Source organism: Dendrobates tinctorius, unplaced genomic scaffold, assembly GCF_039654945.1.
Source record: "Dendrobates tinctorius isolate UK_male_01 unplaced genomic scaffold, ASM3965494v1 ptg000005l, whole genome shotgun sequence".
NCBI classification, from domain to species: Eukaryota; Metazoa; Chordata; class Amphibia; order Anura; family Dendrobatidae; genus Dendrobates; species Dendrobates tinctorius.
In genome coordinates, this window is record NW_027361673.1 from 27,929,054 (window position 1) to 27,948,282 (window position 19,229).

General features: G+C 44.5%; 1 protein-coding gene across 4 annotated transcripts in view; it reads left to right on the top strand.

Moving 5' to 3' along the window:
- The window catches only part of ANO10 (anoctamin 10), a 375,037-nt gene that overhangs the window by 64,004 nt on the left and 291,804 nt on the right, over positions 1 to 19,229 (top strand). For all 4 annotated transcript variants that reach the window (XM_073569028.1, XM_073569012.1, XM_073569036.1 and 1 more), the window contains exons 5-7: positions 5,482 to 5,601; positions 11,651 to 12,220; positions 13,824 to 13,879. In XM_073569028.1, coding sequence (XP_073425129.1) covers positions 5,482 to 5,601; positions 11,651 to 12,220; positions 13,824 to 13,879 — 746 coding nt within the window. The remainder of the gene's footprint in view (positions 1 to 5,481; positions 5,602 to 11,650; positions 12,221 to 13,823; positions 13,880 to 19,229) is intronic.

The window sequence follows — 19,229 nt, forward strand, 5'->3', positions numbered from 1 at the left end:
AGGATGGATCCATGCTTTCATGTTGTTTACGCCAAATTCTGACCCTACCATCCGAATGTCGCAGCAGAAATCGAGACTCATCAGACCAGGCAACGTTTTTCCAATCTTCTACTGTCCAATTTCGATGAGCTTGTGCAAATTGTAGCCTCAGTTTCCTGTTCTTAGCTGAGAGGAGTGGTACCCGGTGTGGTCTTCTGCTGCTGTAGCCCATCTGCCTCAAAGTTCGACGCACTGTGCGTTCAGAGATGCTCTTCTGCCTACCTTGGTTGTAACGGGTGGCAATTTGAGTCACTGTTGCCTTTCTATCAGCTCGAACCAGTCTGCCCATTCTCCTCTGACCTCTGGCATCAACAAGGCATTTCCGGCCACAGAACTGCCGCTCACTGGATTTTTTTTCTTTTTCGGACCATTCTCTGTAAACCCTAGAGATGGTTGTGCGTGAAAATCCCAGGAGATCAGCAGTTTCTGAAATACTCAGACCAGCCCTTCTGGCACCAACAATCATGCCACGTTCAAAGGCACTCAAATCACCTTTCTTCCCCATACTGATGCTCGGTTTGAACTGCAGGAGATTGTCTTGACCATGTCTACATGCCTAAATGCACTGAGTTGCCGCCATGTGATTGGCAGATTAGAAATTAAGTCTTAACACACAGTTGGACAGGTGTACCTAATAAAGTGGCCAGTGAGTGTATATATATATATATATATATATATATATATATATATATATATATATATATATATAATGTAATATAAACAAAGCACAGGATGAAAAATGTGCAAAAATACCTTGCAGTAAGACATGTAATAGTAGTCAGCAAGTGCTGATAAAAAGATGACGACAAATACAGGGTATTTAGTCGATACGTTTTTTTGCAAAAAAATGTATGCCAAGCTGCTCCACCACATCAAGGTAACCCCTATCGAAGGGGTTATCTTGACGTGGTGGAGCAGCTTGGCATACATTTTTTTGCAAAAAGGTATTTTTGCACGTTTTTCATCCTGTGCTTTGTTTGTGTTTCAATCAGTGGGTGGTGTGAATATTGTCCTACAGACTTGTTCACATTTGTGCATTTCACATGTGTTTTTAATTATTTATATATATATATATACACTCACTGGCCACTTTATTAGGTACACCTGTCCAACTGTGTGTTAAGACTTAATTTCTAATCAGCCAATCACATGGCGGCAACTCAGTGCATTTAGGCATGTAGACATGGTCAAGACAATCTCCTGCAGTTCAAACCGAGCATCAGTATGGGGAAGAAAGGTGATTTGAGTGCCTTTGAACGTGGCATGATTGTTGGTGCCAGAAGGGCTGGTCTGAGTATTTCAGAAACTGCTGATCTACTGGGATTTTCACGCACAACCATCTCTAGGGTTTACAGAGAATGGTCCGAAAAAGAAAAAAAATCCAGTGAGCGGCAGTTCTGTGGCCGGAAATGCCATGTTGATGCCAGAGGTCAGAGGAGAATGGGCAGACTGGTTCGAGCTGATAGAAAGGCAACAGTGACTCAAATTGCCACCCGTTACAACCAAGGTAGGCAGAAGAGCATCTCTGAACGCACAGTGCGTCGAACTTTGAGGCAGATGGGCTACAGCAGCAGAAGACCACACCGGGTACCACTCCTCTCAGCTAAGAACAGGAAACTGAGGCTACAATTTGCACAAGCTCATCGAAATTGGACAGTAGAAGATTGGAAAAACGTTGCCTGGTCTGATGAGTCTCGATTTCTGCTGCGACATTCGGATGGTAGGGTCAGAATTTGGCGTAAACAACATGAAAGCATGGATCCATCCTGCCTTGTATCAACGGTTCAGGCTGGTGGTGGTGGTGTCATGGTGTGGGGAATTTTTTCTTGGCACTCTTTGGGCCCCTTGGTACCAATTGAGCATCGTTGCAACGCCACAGCCTACCTGAGTATTGTTGCTGACCATGTCCATCCCTTTATGACCACAATGTACCCAACATCTGATGGCTACTTTCAGCAGGATAATGCGCCATGTCATAAAGCTCGAATCATCTCAGATTGGTTTCTTGAACATGACAATGAGTTCACTGTACTCAAATGGCCTCCTCAGTCACCAGATCTCAATCCAATAGAGCATCTTTGGGATGTGGTGGAACGGGAGATTCGCATCAGGGATGTGCAGCCGACAAATCTGAGCCAACTGTGTGATGCCATCATGTCAATATGGTCCAAAATCTCTGAGGAATGCTTCCAGCACCTTGTTGAATCTCTGCCACGAAGAATTGAGGCAGTTCTGAAGGCAAAAGGGGGTCCAACCCGTTACTAGCATGGTGTACCTAATAAAGTGGCCAGTGAGTGTATATATATATATATATATATATATATGCCCTAAGATGACTTATTAACGCTGTGTCTTTTGGAGACAACCCCTTTTAACTTTAAAATATTAAAGGAGATGTCCAGTGGTAAGCTTAAAATATGTAAATCGGCATATAAAGGTCATGTCCGCCTGCTGTTTCTTCCAATATTATTTCTGCCTTTTAGCCGCTTTTCATTAGAATCGTAGTCATAATCTCTGACTGAAGTTTTGTTACGCTGTGTAAGAACAAAGAGATTTTTTTTTTTGTAGAAATGTCTCCATGCCTGCAGAAATTTGAACAAACAACCACATTCAGGTCTACGAAGGTCAAAATAATTAACAAATACATTTTCACATGAAGTTATCCAATAATCTGCAGCAAAACAGTTCTAAAATGATGTACACGTATGACAATATAATAATTGTATGAATATTTTTACTGCTTATAATTGTTTTTTTTTTCCTTGCAATATTACAAATTTTGTGCAAGAAAAAGGGCTCATGCTGGACTCCTCGGACATCCAAGAGTCAGATCAGATTCAAAATTTAAATGACTAAACTGAGCTGTGGTTTAATAAAAAAAATAAATAAATAAAGGTTTCTGAGATTAGGAAAAACAAGTCTTCTTTTTTCCCCAGATATAAAACCACTCTTGTCCATGGGATGTGTCTAGTCCATGGGATAATTCAGCTCACCTTTATTCAAGTAAATTAGGCTAGAGTGGTGCTGGTTTCCCAGCTACTAAGGTGACAAATTGGGTAACTACGGTGTAGGTTTAGCAGACAATTTGTCATTTGAATTTGTAACTTGTTGCTTAATTGGGAAGAGTAGATTGAGGCTTTCCCTTCAACCGGACAGTTTTTGTCTTGGGCTATCTTTTTAAAATAGTCCACTATTACCCTGAATATGCTTTGAAGCTGTATTCTCATGTTATAAAATTTCTTTAGTTAGGTAGACAACATGAAAATATACAAGTTTTCAACTGACTTACTTTATCACCAGTGATTCTCCTGTAATGAGAGCTTCTATCTTACATAGTGTACAGCTGGTTGCCATAGAGCTTGTCAACTAGTGCGTTCCTTGACCCTGGCTGAGAGTGCGCAGCAGTTACATTCCAGGCAAGAGATTAACTCTTAAGATCCAGGACACCTGTCTTAAGCCCATTGATTTATATTCAACAACTAGCTGACCACCTCCATCCCCTTCCCTCTCAGCTCCTGACAAGCTGCTGTTATAAATTTGGCAAAGTCACCAGCAGCTACTACAGCAGTTCTCCCAATCACAACTGAGCCATGTGCTTGTTCAAATGCCCTGTTTTTCTATGTAAATACAATAATAACTGTGTAGGCTTGAGAAGAAACCACTAAGGGCTGAATGTGTTACAGCTGAGCTTTGTTATTTATACTAATGCTGCTTTAGTTCTACTACTTACCAGAACTGTCACTCAATGAGGATTGCCTGCCCTACCAGAAATCAGAAAGTGAAAGAGACTGGAACGTTCGTGTGCCTGGCTGTCACGAGACAATAGCTAATGATAACTGATGTGGACAGTGCTGTGTTTTGAGGTGTCAGGCAGTAGGATCTAGAGCCTGGTAATGAAAGATTTTGTATTTATTTAGAAAATAATCAGACGACCTGTGTTTTATTTTGAAACTATACTTGAATATTGCTTTGAAGGGAATCATATTAGCTGGATTTCACTCCCCAAACTGTTTATAAGCGCATGTAACGCTTGCAAAGACATGTCCATTCATAACTTTAGCCAACTAGTGTGTTCCTCCGTTATTGAGAAATCATCTCTTGAATATGGAAATGAGGGTAAAGTCATTTTGACATGTGGAAGGTCTTCCCAAACCTCATTCACTCCGGCTCTATTCCGTGCCCAGTACCGCCTTCTGCTGCTTGACTGACAGTTCCTTTGCTTGAAGTCACACAGCAAATAAACTGTCAGTCAAAGAGAAGTCAGCGCTGATCAGGGGAGTAAGGCTGGTTTCACATTAGCGTTTTTTAGAGCAGCGCATCGTGCTCGTCCATGCGCATGCGCCATGCTCCCCTATGTTTAACATGGGGGCGCATGGTCTGGCGTTTGCACGCGTTTGTATGTGTTTTCGTGCACATGCGTTTTTCTTGTAGTGTGCGCCTAGGAGCGCCGGAAGCAACCTGTTGCATTTTTAGTCCATCAAACCTGTGTCAAAAAAATCGCATGCGCACGGAATGTAAAAAAAAAAAAATCACATTACAATCTATGGGAACGCAGGTGTTTAAAATCTCATGCGTTTTAAGAGTTAACATGACTAGAAACTGGTTAAAACGCTTGCACCTAAAAAAAGCGAACGCATGCAAAACACATGTGTTTCTATTGCGCACGAAGCACTGCGCTAAAAAACGCTGATGTGAAACTAGCCTAATACAAGCTTGGGGAGAGCTTCCACATGCCAAAAGCACCTTGGCCTTATTAGTATGTTGATTCAAATGGTGATTTCTCAGTAAGAGAGGAACAGACTAGTTGGCTAAAGGTATGGATGAAATGGTCTTTGCAAGCGCCGCTACAAGCACAGTTTGGGGAGTGAAGTCCTGCTGACAGATTCCTTTTAACTTTCTGAGTCACCCAAGGTCCCCAGCCAGGCATTGCCATCTTGAGGGAGCCTTTATGATAACTTACATGGGCTATCTACACATAAAACCCCTGTCTATGTAATCTATCTTTGTAATCAAATACATGTAGTCATGCTGATGTTTTTTTGTTATTTTTATTTACTGAACTTATTGTTTTGTAAAATAGTTTTATGGTTACAACCTCAGAAATTACTGAGAAGAAAAGTGGCAACCTATTGATGAGCAATTCACGGTCTTAATTTGTTTTCATAAAAAGTTGATTAGTTTTGTAAATCCATTACTTTTATTTTTTATTGCATTTACTGTATGAATATTCTGTTATTTTGCTGTTTTTTTTCCATTGGCAATCATGGCTGTATCCAGTAATCCTGCTGGCTGTCTTAGGAAACACCTGTTTTCCTTTACTGTCCCATTATATGTGACCTACCTCACTGTATAATATTGTATAATGTTTAAAACCTGTAGTAATTTACAGCTTCATAGGTATGTTGTGCAATCTGTTAATTGGTTTTATATGTCTGTGTTTAGTAAGGAGAATGCAGACCAGTGGCGTATTGATTCAGATCTTTCCCCTACATGACAAGGAAGAATTGAAACGACTGAGTTTCCAGTGGTACCGCCAAATCAAATTTGCGTATCAGCCGATAGGTGAGATCACCTTCATTCTTTTCATCCTTATGTTTTGTAGTGCTCATGCAGATATTGTGCATTTACCCAAACATTTAACAGAATGGAGATGGCCTAAAGTCTCTTCTCCTTTAGCCACCTGCAGACTTAAAAGGAATCCATCAACAGGTTTTTGCCTAATATGACATCAGCATGAGGTAGGGAGAGAGACCTTGATTCCAGCAATATGTTACTTTAGTTTACTGGGTTCACCAGTTATAAAAGATATGATAGTGTTTCTCCGAAAATAAGACAGGGTATTTTTTCTTATTTATATTATTATTATTTTTTTCAATTAAGAGCAATCCACATTTATTCAAAGATAATCATGTCATCACACACACACACACGCGCGCACACTGCACATACACATGTATACAGACACTGCACTTGCAGAAGTTGCAGTACATACCAGTCTGCCTTCTCTTCAGTTCCTCTAGACTCATGCAGTTAAAGGTCCTTTGAGGATGTCAGAAAAGGTCCTTAAGCAGTCTTTACCTCAAAGTAGAAATGCTAAGAGGGTGGGGGCCCTGAGAAATGGCCCAGTTTGCCTCCTAGTGCTGGCCTTGCATACTAGCCTATCTCCTCTTTAGTTCCTCTAGACTCCTGCAGTTAAAGGCCTTTTGGCGACATCATTTTTATATGACCATCATGTCATTAAAGGTCCTAAAGCAGTTTTAACCTCTGAATAGAAATGCTGGGGGGCACTGTGCAACTAACCAGTTTGCATCCCACCCTAGAGCTTATTTTTGGAGTTGATCTTATATTTCAAGCATACTTGAACAATTTTTGTAAAGTCACGCTTGAGCATATTTTTGGGTACGTTCTTATTTTCAGGGAAACACAGGTAGTTTTCTCTGCTGCAGATCTAGTAGAGCCTAGTTGTTGAGCTGTGTATAACCTTCCCACACCACAGTTTTCTGTGTACATTGTATAGTGGTTGGTATGGTTGGACTAGCAGGCACGAGTTCAATTGTCCTGTAATGATCTCCTGTTGATAAAACACTGATTGTAGAAAGTCACATATGACTGTAATCAAGGTCTCTGCTCCTACATTATGGTGCTATCAGAATACATAGCAAAAACCTGCTGACAGATTCCATTTAAAAAAGAAAAAGAAAAATGTAGATTGCAGCATTATTCTTCTTGTAAGTGTGATGGAAGACACAAAAGAATCTGTTCAACACCTTCTTTTGTTAAAGTGATCCATTCAACACCCATTAAGGCTGCTTTCACACATCCGGCTTTTTGAATCCGGCACGATGCGGCGAAATTTGCAACAACTGGATCCGGTACCGGATCCAGTTTTGTCCCATAGAGTTGTATTGTCGCTGCACCGTGCCGGATGGGTATGCAGCGCATCCGATTTTTGCCGGATACGGCAAAAAGTAGCCGTCTGGCGTCTGCAAAAAACGTTCGCTGCAACGTTTTTTGACAGCGCCGGACCGGTTTTTCTCAGAGCGCATGCGCGGAGTCTCTGAGTCTCGCGCTGCTCTTTAAAATGTGGGCGCCACCGTATCCGGCCACACAGGCATCCGGTGTCTCCGGCACATCCCGGATCCGCCCCTACGGCTTTTCGCTGCACGGCATCGGAGACACAAAGCCGGATGTGTGAAAGCAGCCTAAAACTCATCAATCTATGCAACAGATCCATGACCCAGCATGTCAATTCTTTTTGAGGAATTTATCACAAAGTTTACCCTTAAGATGCCTGGGATGAAATCTGCGGTAATTCTGCAGCAAGCCCTGCAGCAGTCCACAAGTGATTTATTGCTTATTCTGCAAATATACCAGTTCTCTGAATGCTGAGCTGTGTATAACCTTGCCCACACGACTGATTAGCAGCGTCCTGCATGCACTGTGCACAGTCCTCTATCAGTGTCTAGGGCAGGGATGCTCATTAATATCGAGAACTACATGACAGCAGTTTTACTAGTCCCCTAGTGATAATCTGCTGCTGATAAAATAGTGATTTCTTATTTTGTAAAACTACAGTAAGCAGCCCAGTACCTGACACATCACTGGATCAGGGTCTTTGCCCCTACATCATGCTGCTATCAGATTTTGGAAAACGCCTGGTGACAGACTCCCTTCAAAGGCAATCTGTCACCACATTTGACCTATCTTAAAATTAATATTGCCATACAGGATATAGACTGCTGAAAAAAAGTTTTATCTGTGTGTCTCATATCAGATGCCTTGTTGCTGATAAATCCTCTTTTATCACTTTATATAAATGACCTCTTCCAGGCTCCGGGACGGATGGTGCCTGGCAATAACTCTGCCTCCAGAGCTTATTTTACATGAAGTGGAGTTATCAGTGTGAGACAAGTAGCGAACATAGAATGGAATTTTGTATTTTTGCAAACGTATTTTTATGCTTCTCTCTGAGCTCTGCTGTATTGTTACACTGGCTGCCTGTGAGATGGAAGCTGAGAGGAACCTGCAGATGTGTCAGGTATAATCACACGCAGCTCTGTAGTGAGATCAGGAGAGCAGAGAGCGGCCATTACACATCACACTGGTAACTCCCCTTCATGTAAAATAAGCTCTGGAGGCAGAGTTCTCTCCCCAGAGCTTATAAAGTGATACAAGACGATTTATAAACAACAAGGCATCTGATATAAGACCTAGAGGTAGGACTGTTTTAAGCAGTCTATAATCTGTATGCCCATATTATTAGTTTAGATAGGTCACATGTGGTGACACTTTCCCTTTAAGGTGAAGACACCAGTCAGTCTGCTGTATCCTCAGTGATTAAATACACTTTTGATCACTGTGGCCACATCAGGTTTACAAGCATAGATATCCAATCAAGCATGTCTCAGCAGCTTAAAAGGGCTCTCTGCGAATGTCATCAAGATGTGGCCGTTGTCAAATATTTCAAACTGTGATCGTTCCTAGCACACATCAGATGAAACACCGTATCAGACGTGTGTCTGCTGTAAGGCTGAGGAGCAGCATCATGAACAGGCATAACTGGATCTGCTCACTCCGCTGTGTAGCAGGCCTGAAGCCGGAGAAAAAAAAATCTTGTCATTAGCTGAATAAGTAAAGTGTTTTTGTTTTGTTTTTTTCTCTTGCTTTAGTTCTGCTCCGTGTTCTGAAGCTGTAGGGAGAACAAAAAGAAAGCATTTTTTTTTTTTACTCAGTCGAGAATAGGTGTGTTTTTTTTTTTCCTGCTGTTTCAGATGTGCTGTGTGTGCTGATGAATTATGCCCGATCATGATGCTGCACTTTAGTCTTACAATGGCATGTAAATGTTTGGGCACCCCCTCGTGAAAATTATCCTTATTATGAACAGTTAAGCAAGTTGAAGAGGAAACGATCTCCAAATGGCTTATAGTTAAAGATGACACATCTCCTTAATATTTTAGGCAAAAAATATTTATATATTGTTATTTTTCTTTTTTCATTTTAAAAATGACGAAAAGGAAAATGGGCCGATGAAAAAGTTTGGCCACTGTTGGAGATTTGTGGCCTCGGATAACTTTTACCAAGGTTTCAGTCCTTAATTAGCTTTTTAGGGTTACAGCTTGTTCAATACCATCGTCAGGAAAGGCCAGGTGATGCAAATTTCCCAGCTTTATAAAAACCCAGCCTCCTCTAACCTTGTGCCAAAAAACAACAGCCATAGATTCTTCTAAGGCGCTGCCTAGCACTCTGAAAATGGTAGACACCAGAGACCCAAGACCCACAGAGCAGAAGAAGGCTATAAAAAGATAGCAAGGCGTTTTCAAGTTGCTATTTTCTTAGTTTGAAATGTAATTAAGAAATGTCAGTTAAAGGGAATCTGTCACCCCATTTTAACCCTATCAGCTGCGGCTACCTCCATCAGGGACTTATCTACAGCATTTTGTAATGCTGTAGATAAGCCCCCGATGTAACCTGAAAGATAAGAAAAAAGAGTTAGATTATACTCACCCTGGCGTTCGGTCCTGTCCGATGGGTGTCAACTTCCTGTCCGGCGCCTCCCAACTTCATACAATGATGTCCTCCTCCTTGCTTCTCCCTTGGCTCCTGCGCAGGCGTACTTTCTCTGCCCTATTGAGGGCAGAGCAGAGTACTGCAGTGCACAGGCGCCGGACCTCTCTGACCTTTGCCTGCGCACTGCAGTACTTTACTCTGCCCTCAACAGGGCAGATAAAGTACACCTGCATAGGAGCCGAGGGAGAAGCAAGGAGGAGGATATCATCGTATGAAGATGGGAGGCTCCGGACCGGACCGTAACACCCACCGCAACCGCCCCCTCCGGTAAGTATAATCTAATGTGTTTTTCTTATCTTTCAGGTTTCATCGGGGGCTTATCTACAGCATTGCAGAATGCTGTAGATAAGCCTCTGATGGCGGTGTCCGCAACTTATAGGGCTAAAATGGGGTGACAGATTCCCTTTAACCGGAACATTGGAGGTCAAGATAAGGTCTGCAAGAGCAAGCAAAATTTCAGTGAGAGCTGCTTGGTGGATTGCTAGAAGAGCAAATCAGAACCCCCCCCCCGCTTGACTGCAAAAGACGTTCAGAAAGATATAGCAGACTCTGGAGTTGAAATACATTGCTCTACTGTTCGGAGACACCTGCACAAATATGATCTTCATGGACAAGAGTCATCAGAAAAAAACGTCTCCTGCATCATCACCATAAAATTCAGTGTCAGAAGTTTGGAAAATTAACATCTAAACAATCCTTATACATTTTGGAAACAAGTCCTGTAGACTGTATGAGGTTAAAATAGAACTCTTTGGCCACAATGATTAAAGGAATGTGCGAAGAAAAAGGGCACAGAATTTCTGGAAAAGAAGATCTTGACAACCATTAAGCATGGGGTTGGATCAGTTAGGCTTTGGGTTGTGTTGCAGCCAATGACACAGGGAACATTTCACGGGTAGAGGGAAGAATGGATTCAATGAAATTTCAACAAATTCTTGATGCAAACAACACCATCTGTAAAAATGCTGAAGTTAATAAGAGGATGGCTCCTACAAATGGATAATGATCCTAAACACTCGTCAAAATCCACAATAGACGACTTCAAAAAGCGCAAGCTGAAGGTTTTACAATGGCCCTCACAGTCCTCTGATATGAACATCATTGAAAATCTGTGATTAGACCTCAAAGTATCAGTGCATGCAAGACGACCCAGGAATCTCACAGAACTGAAAGAATTTTCCAAGGAGGAATGGATGAAAATCCCTCAAACAAGAATTGAAAAACTATTCGCTGGCTACAAAAAGCATTTACAAGCTGTGATACTTACAAAATGTGGTGCTGCTAGGTATTAACCATGCAAGGTGCCCACACTTTTGCATCGGCCCATTTTCCTTTTGTAATTTTTAAAATGTAAAAGATTTTTTTTTTCCTAAAAGACAAAGGAAATGTGTCTGCTATAACTTTAGGCGTTTTAGAGATCATTTCATCTTCAACTTTAACTGTTCACAATAACAGTAATTTTGACCTGGGATTCCAAAAGTTTTACATACCACTGTATAGGGGAGATGCATTTTCGAGCAGTATGTCTTTAGGCTGCAATTCTCCTAATGCTTTGCATAGGTTTGCAGCTTGAAATATGTGATGACTCCCATTTTTATTACATTTTCGGAGAGTCCCTTTAAAGAGAATGTGTCATCAGAGGTCAGCATAGCCTGATGACTTATCCACTTTAGAATGGCTCTGACAGAAGGCTTTAATATATACAGCCATATAGGAATACGTATGTTATATGAAATGTTATGCTAATAAAGATGTATAAAAAATGTATGCTAATTATAGGTAAATAAAGCCAAACGTCCGCTTCAAGTAAATGCAGCCTATGAATACATTCACTGTCTGCGGATGGTGCTCTTCCAGTGCATAGAGCGCACCTAGAGACCTGTGTGTTTACCTTTCACAAAGAACATGAAAAAGGGCCTAAAAACCATGTCTCAATTTAGCACATGATCGTCTCAAACTCTTTTTGATGAGATTTACTACAGACCTTTTACTGTTTTATTCATGCACTAATGTTTTCTATCCGTTTCTTGCCTTCTGTTTGCAGATAAAATCCGCCATTACTTTGGAGATACTATTGGATTATACTTTGGTTTCTTAGAATACTTCACTTTGGCCTTAATTCCGATGGCTCTCATTGGCATTCCTTATTACTTTTTTGCCTGGGAGGATTATGACAAATATGTGATTTTTGCTACATTTAATTTGGTATGGTCTACCGTTATCCTTGAAGTTTGGAAGCGATACTGCTCAACAATGACCTACCGATGGGGGACTTTGCTAATGAAGAGGGAGTTTGAGGAGCCCCGACCTGGCTTTCATGGAGTACTGGGCATCAATCCTGTTACAGGGAAAAAAGAACCTACTTACTCCAGTTTAAAGAGACAGTTGCGAATATATCTAGTTTCTGTGCCTTTTGTGTGCCTTAGCCTGTATTTTGCAATTTACGTAATGATGATTTACTTTTCCTTGGAGACCTGGGTCATGACATACGACCATGAGCAACAGTCAACCTTCAGTAGCCTTCTGCTGTTTGTCCCAAGCATCATTTATGCAGTTGTGATTGAAATCATGAATCGTATTTACAGATATGCTGCAGAGTTCCTCACTAATTATGGTAAGCTACTGGTGTGAAATGCACCAAAAAATGTAAACATATTAGGTAAAGTTTGGTACTCAGCAGTGTACTTTTGCGGTCATCCCACGGTTTAGTGTAAACTACGTGGTCGGTCTGCGGTCTAGTGTAAACTACATGTTGGTTCCATGGTCTAGTATAGCCTATGTGGTTCAGCCAGGGTGTCATGCAAACTACGTGGTCATTCCACAGTCTAATGTAAATTATGGGGTCAGTCTGTGGGCTAGTGTAATCTATGTGGTCTGTCCGTGGTCTAATGTAAACTACGTGGTCAGTCCGTGGTGTAGTATAAGCTACATGATCAGTCTGCAGTGTAGTATAAGCTACGTGGTCAGTCTGCGGTGTAGTGTAAGCTACGTGGTCAGTCCGCCGTGTAGTGTAAGCTACGTGGTCAGTCCGCGGTGTAGTGTAAGCTACGTGGTCGGTCCGCCGTGTAGTGTAAGCTACGTAGTCAATCCGCGGTGTAGTGTAAGCTACGTGGTTGGTCCGCTGTCTTGTGTTAACTGCTCTGCGCAGAGCTCCGTTTCTGAGCCTTCTTTGTATAGTGATGGTACACATGTACGGTGGCCATCAGCAAGGGGTTAATAACATCACAGTGAGCACTCTACCCCCTCTAGTGCTGACTGTATGTGGCAGAACATCATTTATTAAATCAATTAATATTCTATGAAGAATCTATTAATATTTAAATAGAAATTAATGAGAGCAGTACGGTAATCGTCTTTAGATGAGCTTGGAGATTACCTTAACTTGTTTTCACCGGACAATCCGTTTATCACTTATCCAGAAGAAAGGTGATAAATTATTGATCAGTGGGGGGGTCTTACGACTGTGACCCGCACCAATCTGCAGAATTGAGGACCTGTATTCCCATTAGAATGGAGCAGTGCACATTCTCGACCAATACGCCAATCAGTCTCCATGGGGCTTCCGAGTGCTGTGCTCAGCTTTTCCCCGCAGCCCCATAAAGAATGATTGGAGCCTGATTTGCCGCGCCACTTCGCAATGGGGATAAAATATTCCTGCTGAATATATAAATTCCCTTTCTGTTGATCGATGCAGGTCCCAGCAGTGGGATCCCCACTAATCGGCAAGATAGCACCTACTCTGTGGATAGGTGAAAATTTAACCCCCCCCCCTTTAAAGCTTCTGATTAGAGACGGATGACTGCTGGGCATTGTCCTTCAGCACTTTCTATGGGATTTGCTCAACTTTATGAGCTTTACGGTAGCTGCCAAATTGGAATTAATTGTAATGGTAAAGAACCCGACACTCACAGATAAGTTTAATATAAAAATCTTTTTAATTATTCTAGTCCAAAGACAGTGTATAGGTGCGCAACGTTTCGGTCAACCTGACCTTCATCAAATATACTCAATAATATAGGACCACAGGGGTGGTGTAGAAGAGGCAGCGCTATGGGGAATGCAACCGTGGGGTTGATTTTTATCTATAAAATAGCACCAAATTGGGACTTGACTATAAAAAAAAATAATAAAATGTTGACAACTATTTTGATAAATCTCAGGGTCTTCCTAATAATTAAACCAAAGTGATACAATTACATTTTTTTTTTTTTTTACAGAAAACCATAGATTGGAGTCTTCACATCAGAACCACTTGGTACTGAAGGTCTTAGTGGTAAGTTCACATTTTCTTCAGTTTCTGTGGGGTTGGGGTGAGAAGGAAAATGGTTTCTTCATATCTTTTCTTTTGGGAAATAGATCATTGTCACTAAAGAAATCTGTCATCTTAATAATCTGGACATAGGTCTTGTTACAGCTACAGCACCTTAGGCCTGGCAGTCAAAATGACCCCAAAAATGTGCCTTTTGGCTACTAGGTGCACTGAATCAATACACTGAGCACAATTTATCACATCGTCTAGTAAACGCACAACCTGCCACCATCTGCAGGCTGCAGCCTGTACGTGCATGCTCGACGTATACACGTGGGTGCTCATCGCCTGTCAGCCAGCCAACATCCAGAGGAGCAGAGACAGAGATGCACTCTCATTATACTTATCAGCTTGGTATATTTGTGTATCTGGTATATTTTTTTAGTGCTCCTAGTAGTCAGACCCCATTACTTATTTTTGGTGTTGTCTTGGTTGCTAGTAGGACAGATTGCTCTTCAGTTGGAATATTCTAATATTCTGCCTTCATGTAGAGCATTGTTCACACAAGTCGTGATGACGGGGCGGGTGGAGTCACACACCTGAATGAATCAGGTGCCTCTTAAAAGTGGCGTGCGCTTCGGAGTGCATCACCAGAAATTTTACTCCGGGGTGCAACTGGAGTAAGGTTTCTGCCATAATGTACACCACAACGTGTCCTGAAATACACAGCCAGTTGTCGCCACACCCCGTTTCACCCTCGTCCTGTCCCGGCTCTTCTAATTTCAGCAGAGCTGGCTGAAACTGGCAAAATTCACAAGGTTGTGCAAACATTTTCAAAGTGAGATTGAAATAACGCTTTCTTGAAACTGTCGCTATGACAAAATCCCTTTTATCTTAATTTTTTGGTAACTGAGATGTTTACAGGTTTAGCCGACTCGTTAATATATACTCTACAATAAGGTAAGGGTACTGCACAATAAGGCATTACAACAAAATTGTGGTCAATTTTGCCATTAAATGTAGAAGATATACTGAAATTCTCACAAACTCCTCAGTCATATTTGACAATATTGATAAACTTCCCCCTCAAAGGATTTTCTCCTTCATCTCATTGGGGGACGCAGATACTGTGGGTGTATGCTTCTGCCGCTAGGAGGCTGACACTAAGTAAAAAAAAGAGGTTAGCTCCTCCTCCGTCGTATACACCCTCGCCCCTATTGCGGGAGGAACTCAGTTTTTTGCTTAGTGTCCATGGAGGCACACACGTCTGGTTTTGCTCCAGACTTTTTCTTTTTTTTCCCATGAAGATGAGACAGGGGCGACGGACCCTATTGAAAGGGTCCGATCTCCCCAAACCATCAACGGGCAAGCACGTGTTGAGTATCATCTCCACGTATCCTCTCCCGCACTGTGGGACATATCTGGGCCGTTTTCCCCAGACCCTTTTTTATTTTATTTTTACCATCTATGAAGATGAGATGGGGCAACGGATCCTATTGAAAGGGTCCGATTTCCCCAAACCATCAACGGGCGAGCACGTGCGAGTGTCCCTCCACGTATCCTCTCCCGCGACATGGGACACAATGCCGACTTAGCCCTGACCACCCCTAGGTATTGAAACCATGGGTTATGCAGTGGCACAAGACTAGTCCGTGCGGCCCCCACTGCTCCACCAATGCTTAGACTGCGGTGCTGCAAGGCGGTGGATGGTCCCTCTCCTCACCCCCTGAAGGGGTTAGATGGAGCTAGGGTGCCTGCACCGTCCTATTTTGTCAAGGCCCCCTCACATACCTGAGCTGGGAAGCTTAAGAGGATTGTCATTGAGGAGAGGGCCTGGGAGAGGGCTCCTGCGGCTACAAAGCGGAGAAGCCCGCACCAGTAAGTAGCGCCATTTTTTTTGTGGCGCCATGGTGTCGCCCACCCCGTACTACCCCCCCCCCCCCGCCCCGTCGCAGGCAGGGGATAAATTGAGGCCGCGGCTTTAGCCGAAGCTAGGCTGCGACCGGAAGTTCCATCTCCGACCCGCACGTCACTTCCGGCGGCCTGCCCCCAGGCCTGGGCGGCAGGAGATAAATTTAGTCCCCGGCTTCGGAGCGCGGCTAGGCCGCAGACCCGAAAATACCGCCCCTGGACCGGATTATATGCTAGCGGTCCGCCCCACAGCTGGTGGTGCTCGATTTTTGTGCGGAGGCGTCCAGGAATGGGGGGGCACAGGACTGGGGACAGATACAGCATGTCCGAAGAAGCAGCATGCATCTCTTGTCGGGCTGCGTTTCCGCGGGCGCAGAGCAAGCGATTATGCAAAGCCGGCGACTCCAAACGCGCCCAGGAGCCCTCCCCTGCGACCGACCGAACACCAATGCTGGTGTGGACAGACCGCAGAGGACAAGGCTCGGGATTCCCGCTGTGCAGCGCCCGGAGCCCGATGCCTAACAGACCTCAGTGACCGTCCTCCTCTGCGACCGTGACCAAGGTGCCAAGCCCCCCAGAGTGGGTCCTATCACTGTCACAGGACATGCAATTGAGTCCCTTCAGGCCTCATATGGGGGCAGGGACAGTGGCTCGCCGGCCTTAGCGGGGACCTCCACCTCACAAGAGCCTCTCGCCTGCAGGGGCCCCTCTCACTCCAGGATGACCTGAGGGAAACGAATCTACACGGTGTCGCCCAGTCCATCCGGTGCCTTGGCATCCGTAAGTTCTGCTTCTCGCTTCCCGTCACCAGTGGTTGATAATGAGCAGACCTCAGAATTCGACTCAGAAGAGCCCCTTGACCTGGATAGTCCAGCGTCACATGAAACAGTGGACAGCCTCATAGAAGCCATCAATCAGACCTTGCGGATTGAGGATGATCCCGCAGCGGCTACGGGGCATGAAGTTGCATTTAAACAAGTGAGGCGCCCGCACAGAATTTTTTCCTCTCACCCGGAGTTTGAGGACATAGTGCAGCGGCACAGAGAACGTCCAGACAGGCGATTCTTGGGTCAAAAGGCACTCGAAACAAGGTATCCGTTTGCTCCGGACCTCTGTAAAAAAATGGATGGAATCCCCGGTGGTGGATCCTCCGGTTTCGCGCCTAGCCACTAAGACCCTGCTATCCGACCCTAGTGTTTCCTCAATTAAGGATCCCACGGATCGCCTTATGGAGAGCTTAGCTCACTCAGTATATGAGGCGTCAGGGTCAGCGCTCGCTCCTTCATTCGCAGCAACTTGAGTAGCCAAGGCTATGATATCAATGTCAGAAACATTAAACAAGGTCACGCAGGAGCAGAATCTACCTACAGAGATTTCGGAGGTCGCAGGTCAGATGGCCATGGCCGGAGACTATGTAATCAATGCGTCTTTGGATGAGGACAATTGCTCGGCACTTGCTGCTGCTAATGCAATTTCTATCAGAAGAGCCCTATGGTTAAGGACATGGCGAGCCGATTCTACTTCTAAGAAGTCCTTGACTTCCCTGCCTTATCAGTGCGGCCACCTATTTGGGGAGAAGTTGGATCAACTTATCTCCTACTCCACAGGAGGAAAGAGCGGGTTTCTCCCTCAACAAAAGGTCAAAACGTTTTTTCGCAACCCCGGGTGGACTACAGCGGCCAATTCCGCCGCCTCAGGCCGCCCCAACCAGGATAGGCAGCGGCAGGTCTTATATAGAGCCAACTCATTGGGGAGAATGCATACTCAGCAGCCCAAGATCGAGGGGATCCAGATCCCAAAGATCGTCGGCCAAATGGCTCGAGGCCTTTACCAGACGACACCAGCAAGGTGGGCGGCCGCCTACTCTGGTTTCACCACGTCTGGGTCAATGTCGCTCACGACGCATGGAGAAAGGAATTGGTGGCCTCAGGTTACAAAATAGAATTTGTCAGATATCCTCCAAGACGTTTTTTTCTTTCCCGGCTTCCCAGGGTGGATACCCAGGCAAGGGCTCTATTGAGAGCCATTAAATCGCCACAGCACAACGGAGTCATTGTTCCAGTGCCGGAACACGAAAGAGCTCAGGGGTCTATTCCAACCTTTTTTGCGGTTCCCAAAAAGGACGGGTCTGTCAGGCCTGTTTTTGGACCTGAAGCTTCTGAACAAATTCATCAGGATCAGACATTTCCGGATGGAGTCTCTCCTTTCAGTCATATCGGCCATGAAGCAGTGAAAATACTTGGCCTCAACAGACATCCAGGACGCTTATCTGCATATTCCCATTTTTCCTCCTCATCAGAGGTTTCTACGCTTCACCATCGGCGATCAACATTTTCAGTTCGTAGCGCTACCCTTCGGGCTAGCCACGGCTCCCAGAGTGTTCACAAGGGTTATGGCAGTTGTCATGGCCACACTACATTCTCGAGGCATAGTCGTCTTGCCTTAATCTGGACAACCCCTTGGTCAAGGGCCCGTCAATACGAGCATTAGAGGAAAACGTCAACATCACGCTAGATACTCTTGCCCGCTTAGGATGGTTGGCAATGCAAAGAAGTCATCCCTTGTGCCAGCTCAGAGGATCTTCTTCCTAGGAATGATCTTCGACACTTGCCGAGAGTTGGTAATTCTCCCTCAGGAAAAGGCGCTAGCTCTCCGGCAGGGAGTCCGGACACTTCGCCAACCAGTCCCTCATACCATCCGATCCGGGATGAGGATTCTAGGGAAAATGGTGGCAGCAATGGAAGTGATACCTGTCGCCCAGTTCCTTCGCCCCCTGCAGCACGCCCTCTTGTCAGCCTGGGACAAGAATCCTTCCACGCTCGATTTGGCGGTGCTGACTGTTCTCTCAAGTCAGGCAGTCGCTCGGATGGTGGATAACCAGTTCCTCTCTGGCCCAGGGGAAACCTTTCCCCCCAGATCATTGGCTGGTATTGACAACCGACGCCAGTCTCCTCGATGGGGGAGCAGTGTTTCGCCACCACACAACCCAGGAACGGTGGTCGGCACAGGAGGCACTCCTCCCGATTAACTTATTGGAGATACGAGCAATTCGGCTGGCTCTGCAGAAGTTTCATCACAGTCTAGCAGGCCGCCCCGTCCGGATTTAATCGGACCACGCCACGGCAGTGGCTTACATAATTCATCAAGGGGGCAACTATGCGTGAGGTGGGGCTCATTTTTCAGTGGGCCGAAGCAAACCACTTGGTGATTTCGGCTGTCCACATTCCGGGGCGTGGAAAATTGGGCGGCAGACTTTCTCAGCCGGCAGGGTCTTGCATCCGTAGAGTGATCTCTACAGCCTGAAGTTTTTCAGCAGATTTGTCAACTGTGGGGAGCTCCGGATGTGGACCTGTCTTCCAGAGTGAATGCCAAGGTGCCCACATATGTCGCTCAGGCCAGGGACCCGCAGGCATTCGCGGTGGACGCGTTGGTTCTACCATGGAACCAGTTTCGCCTCCCATAT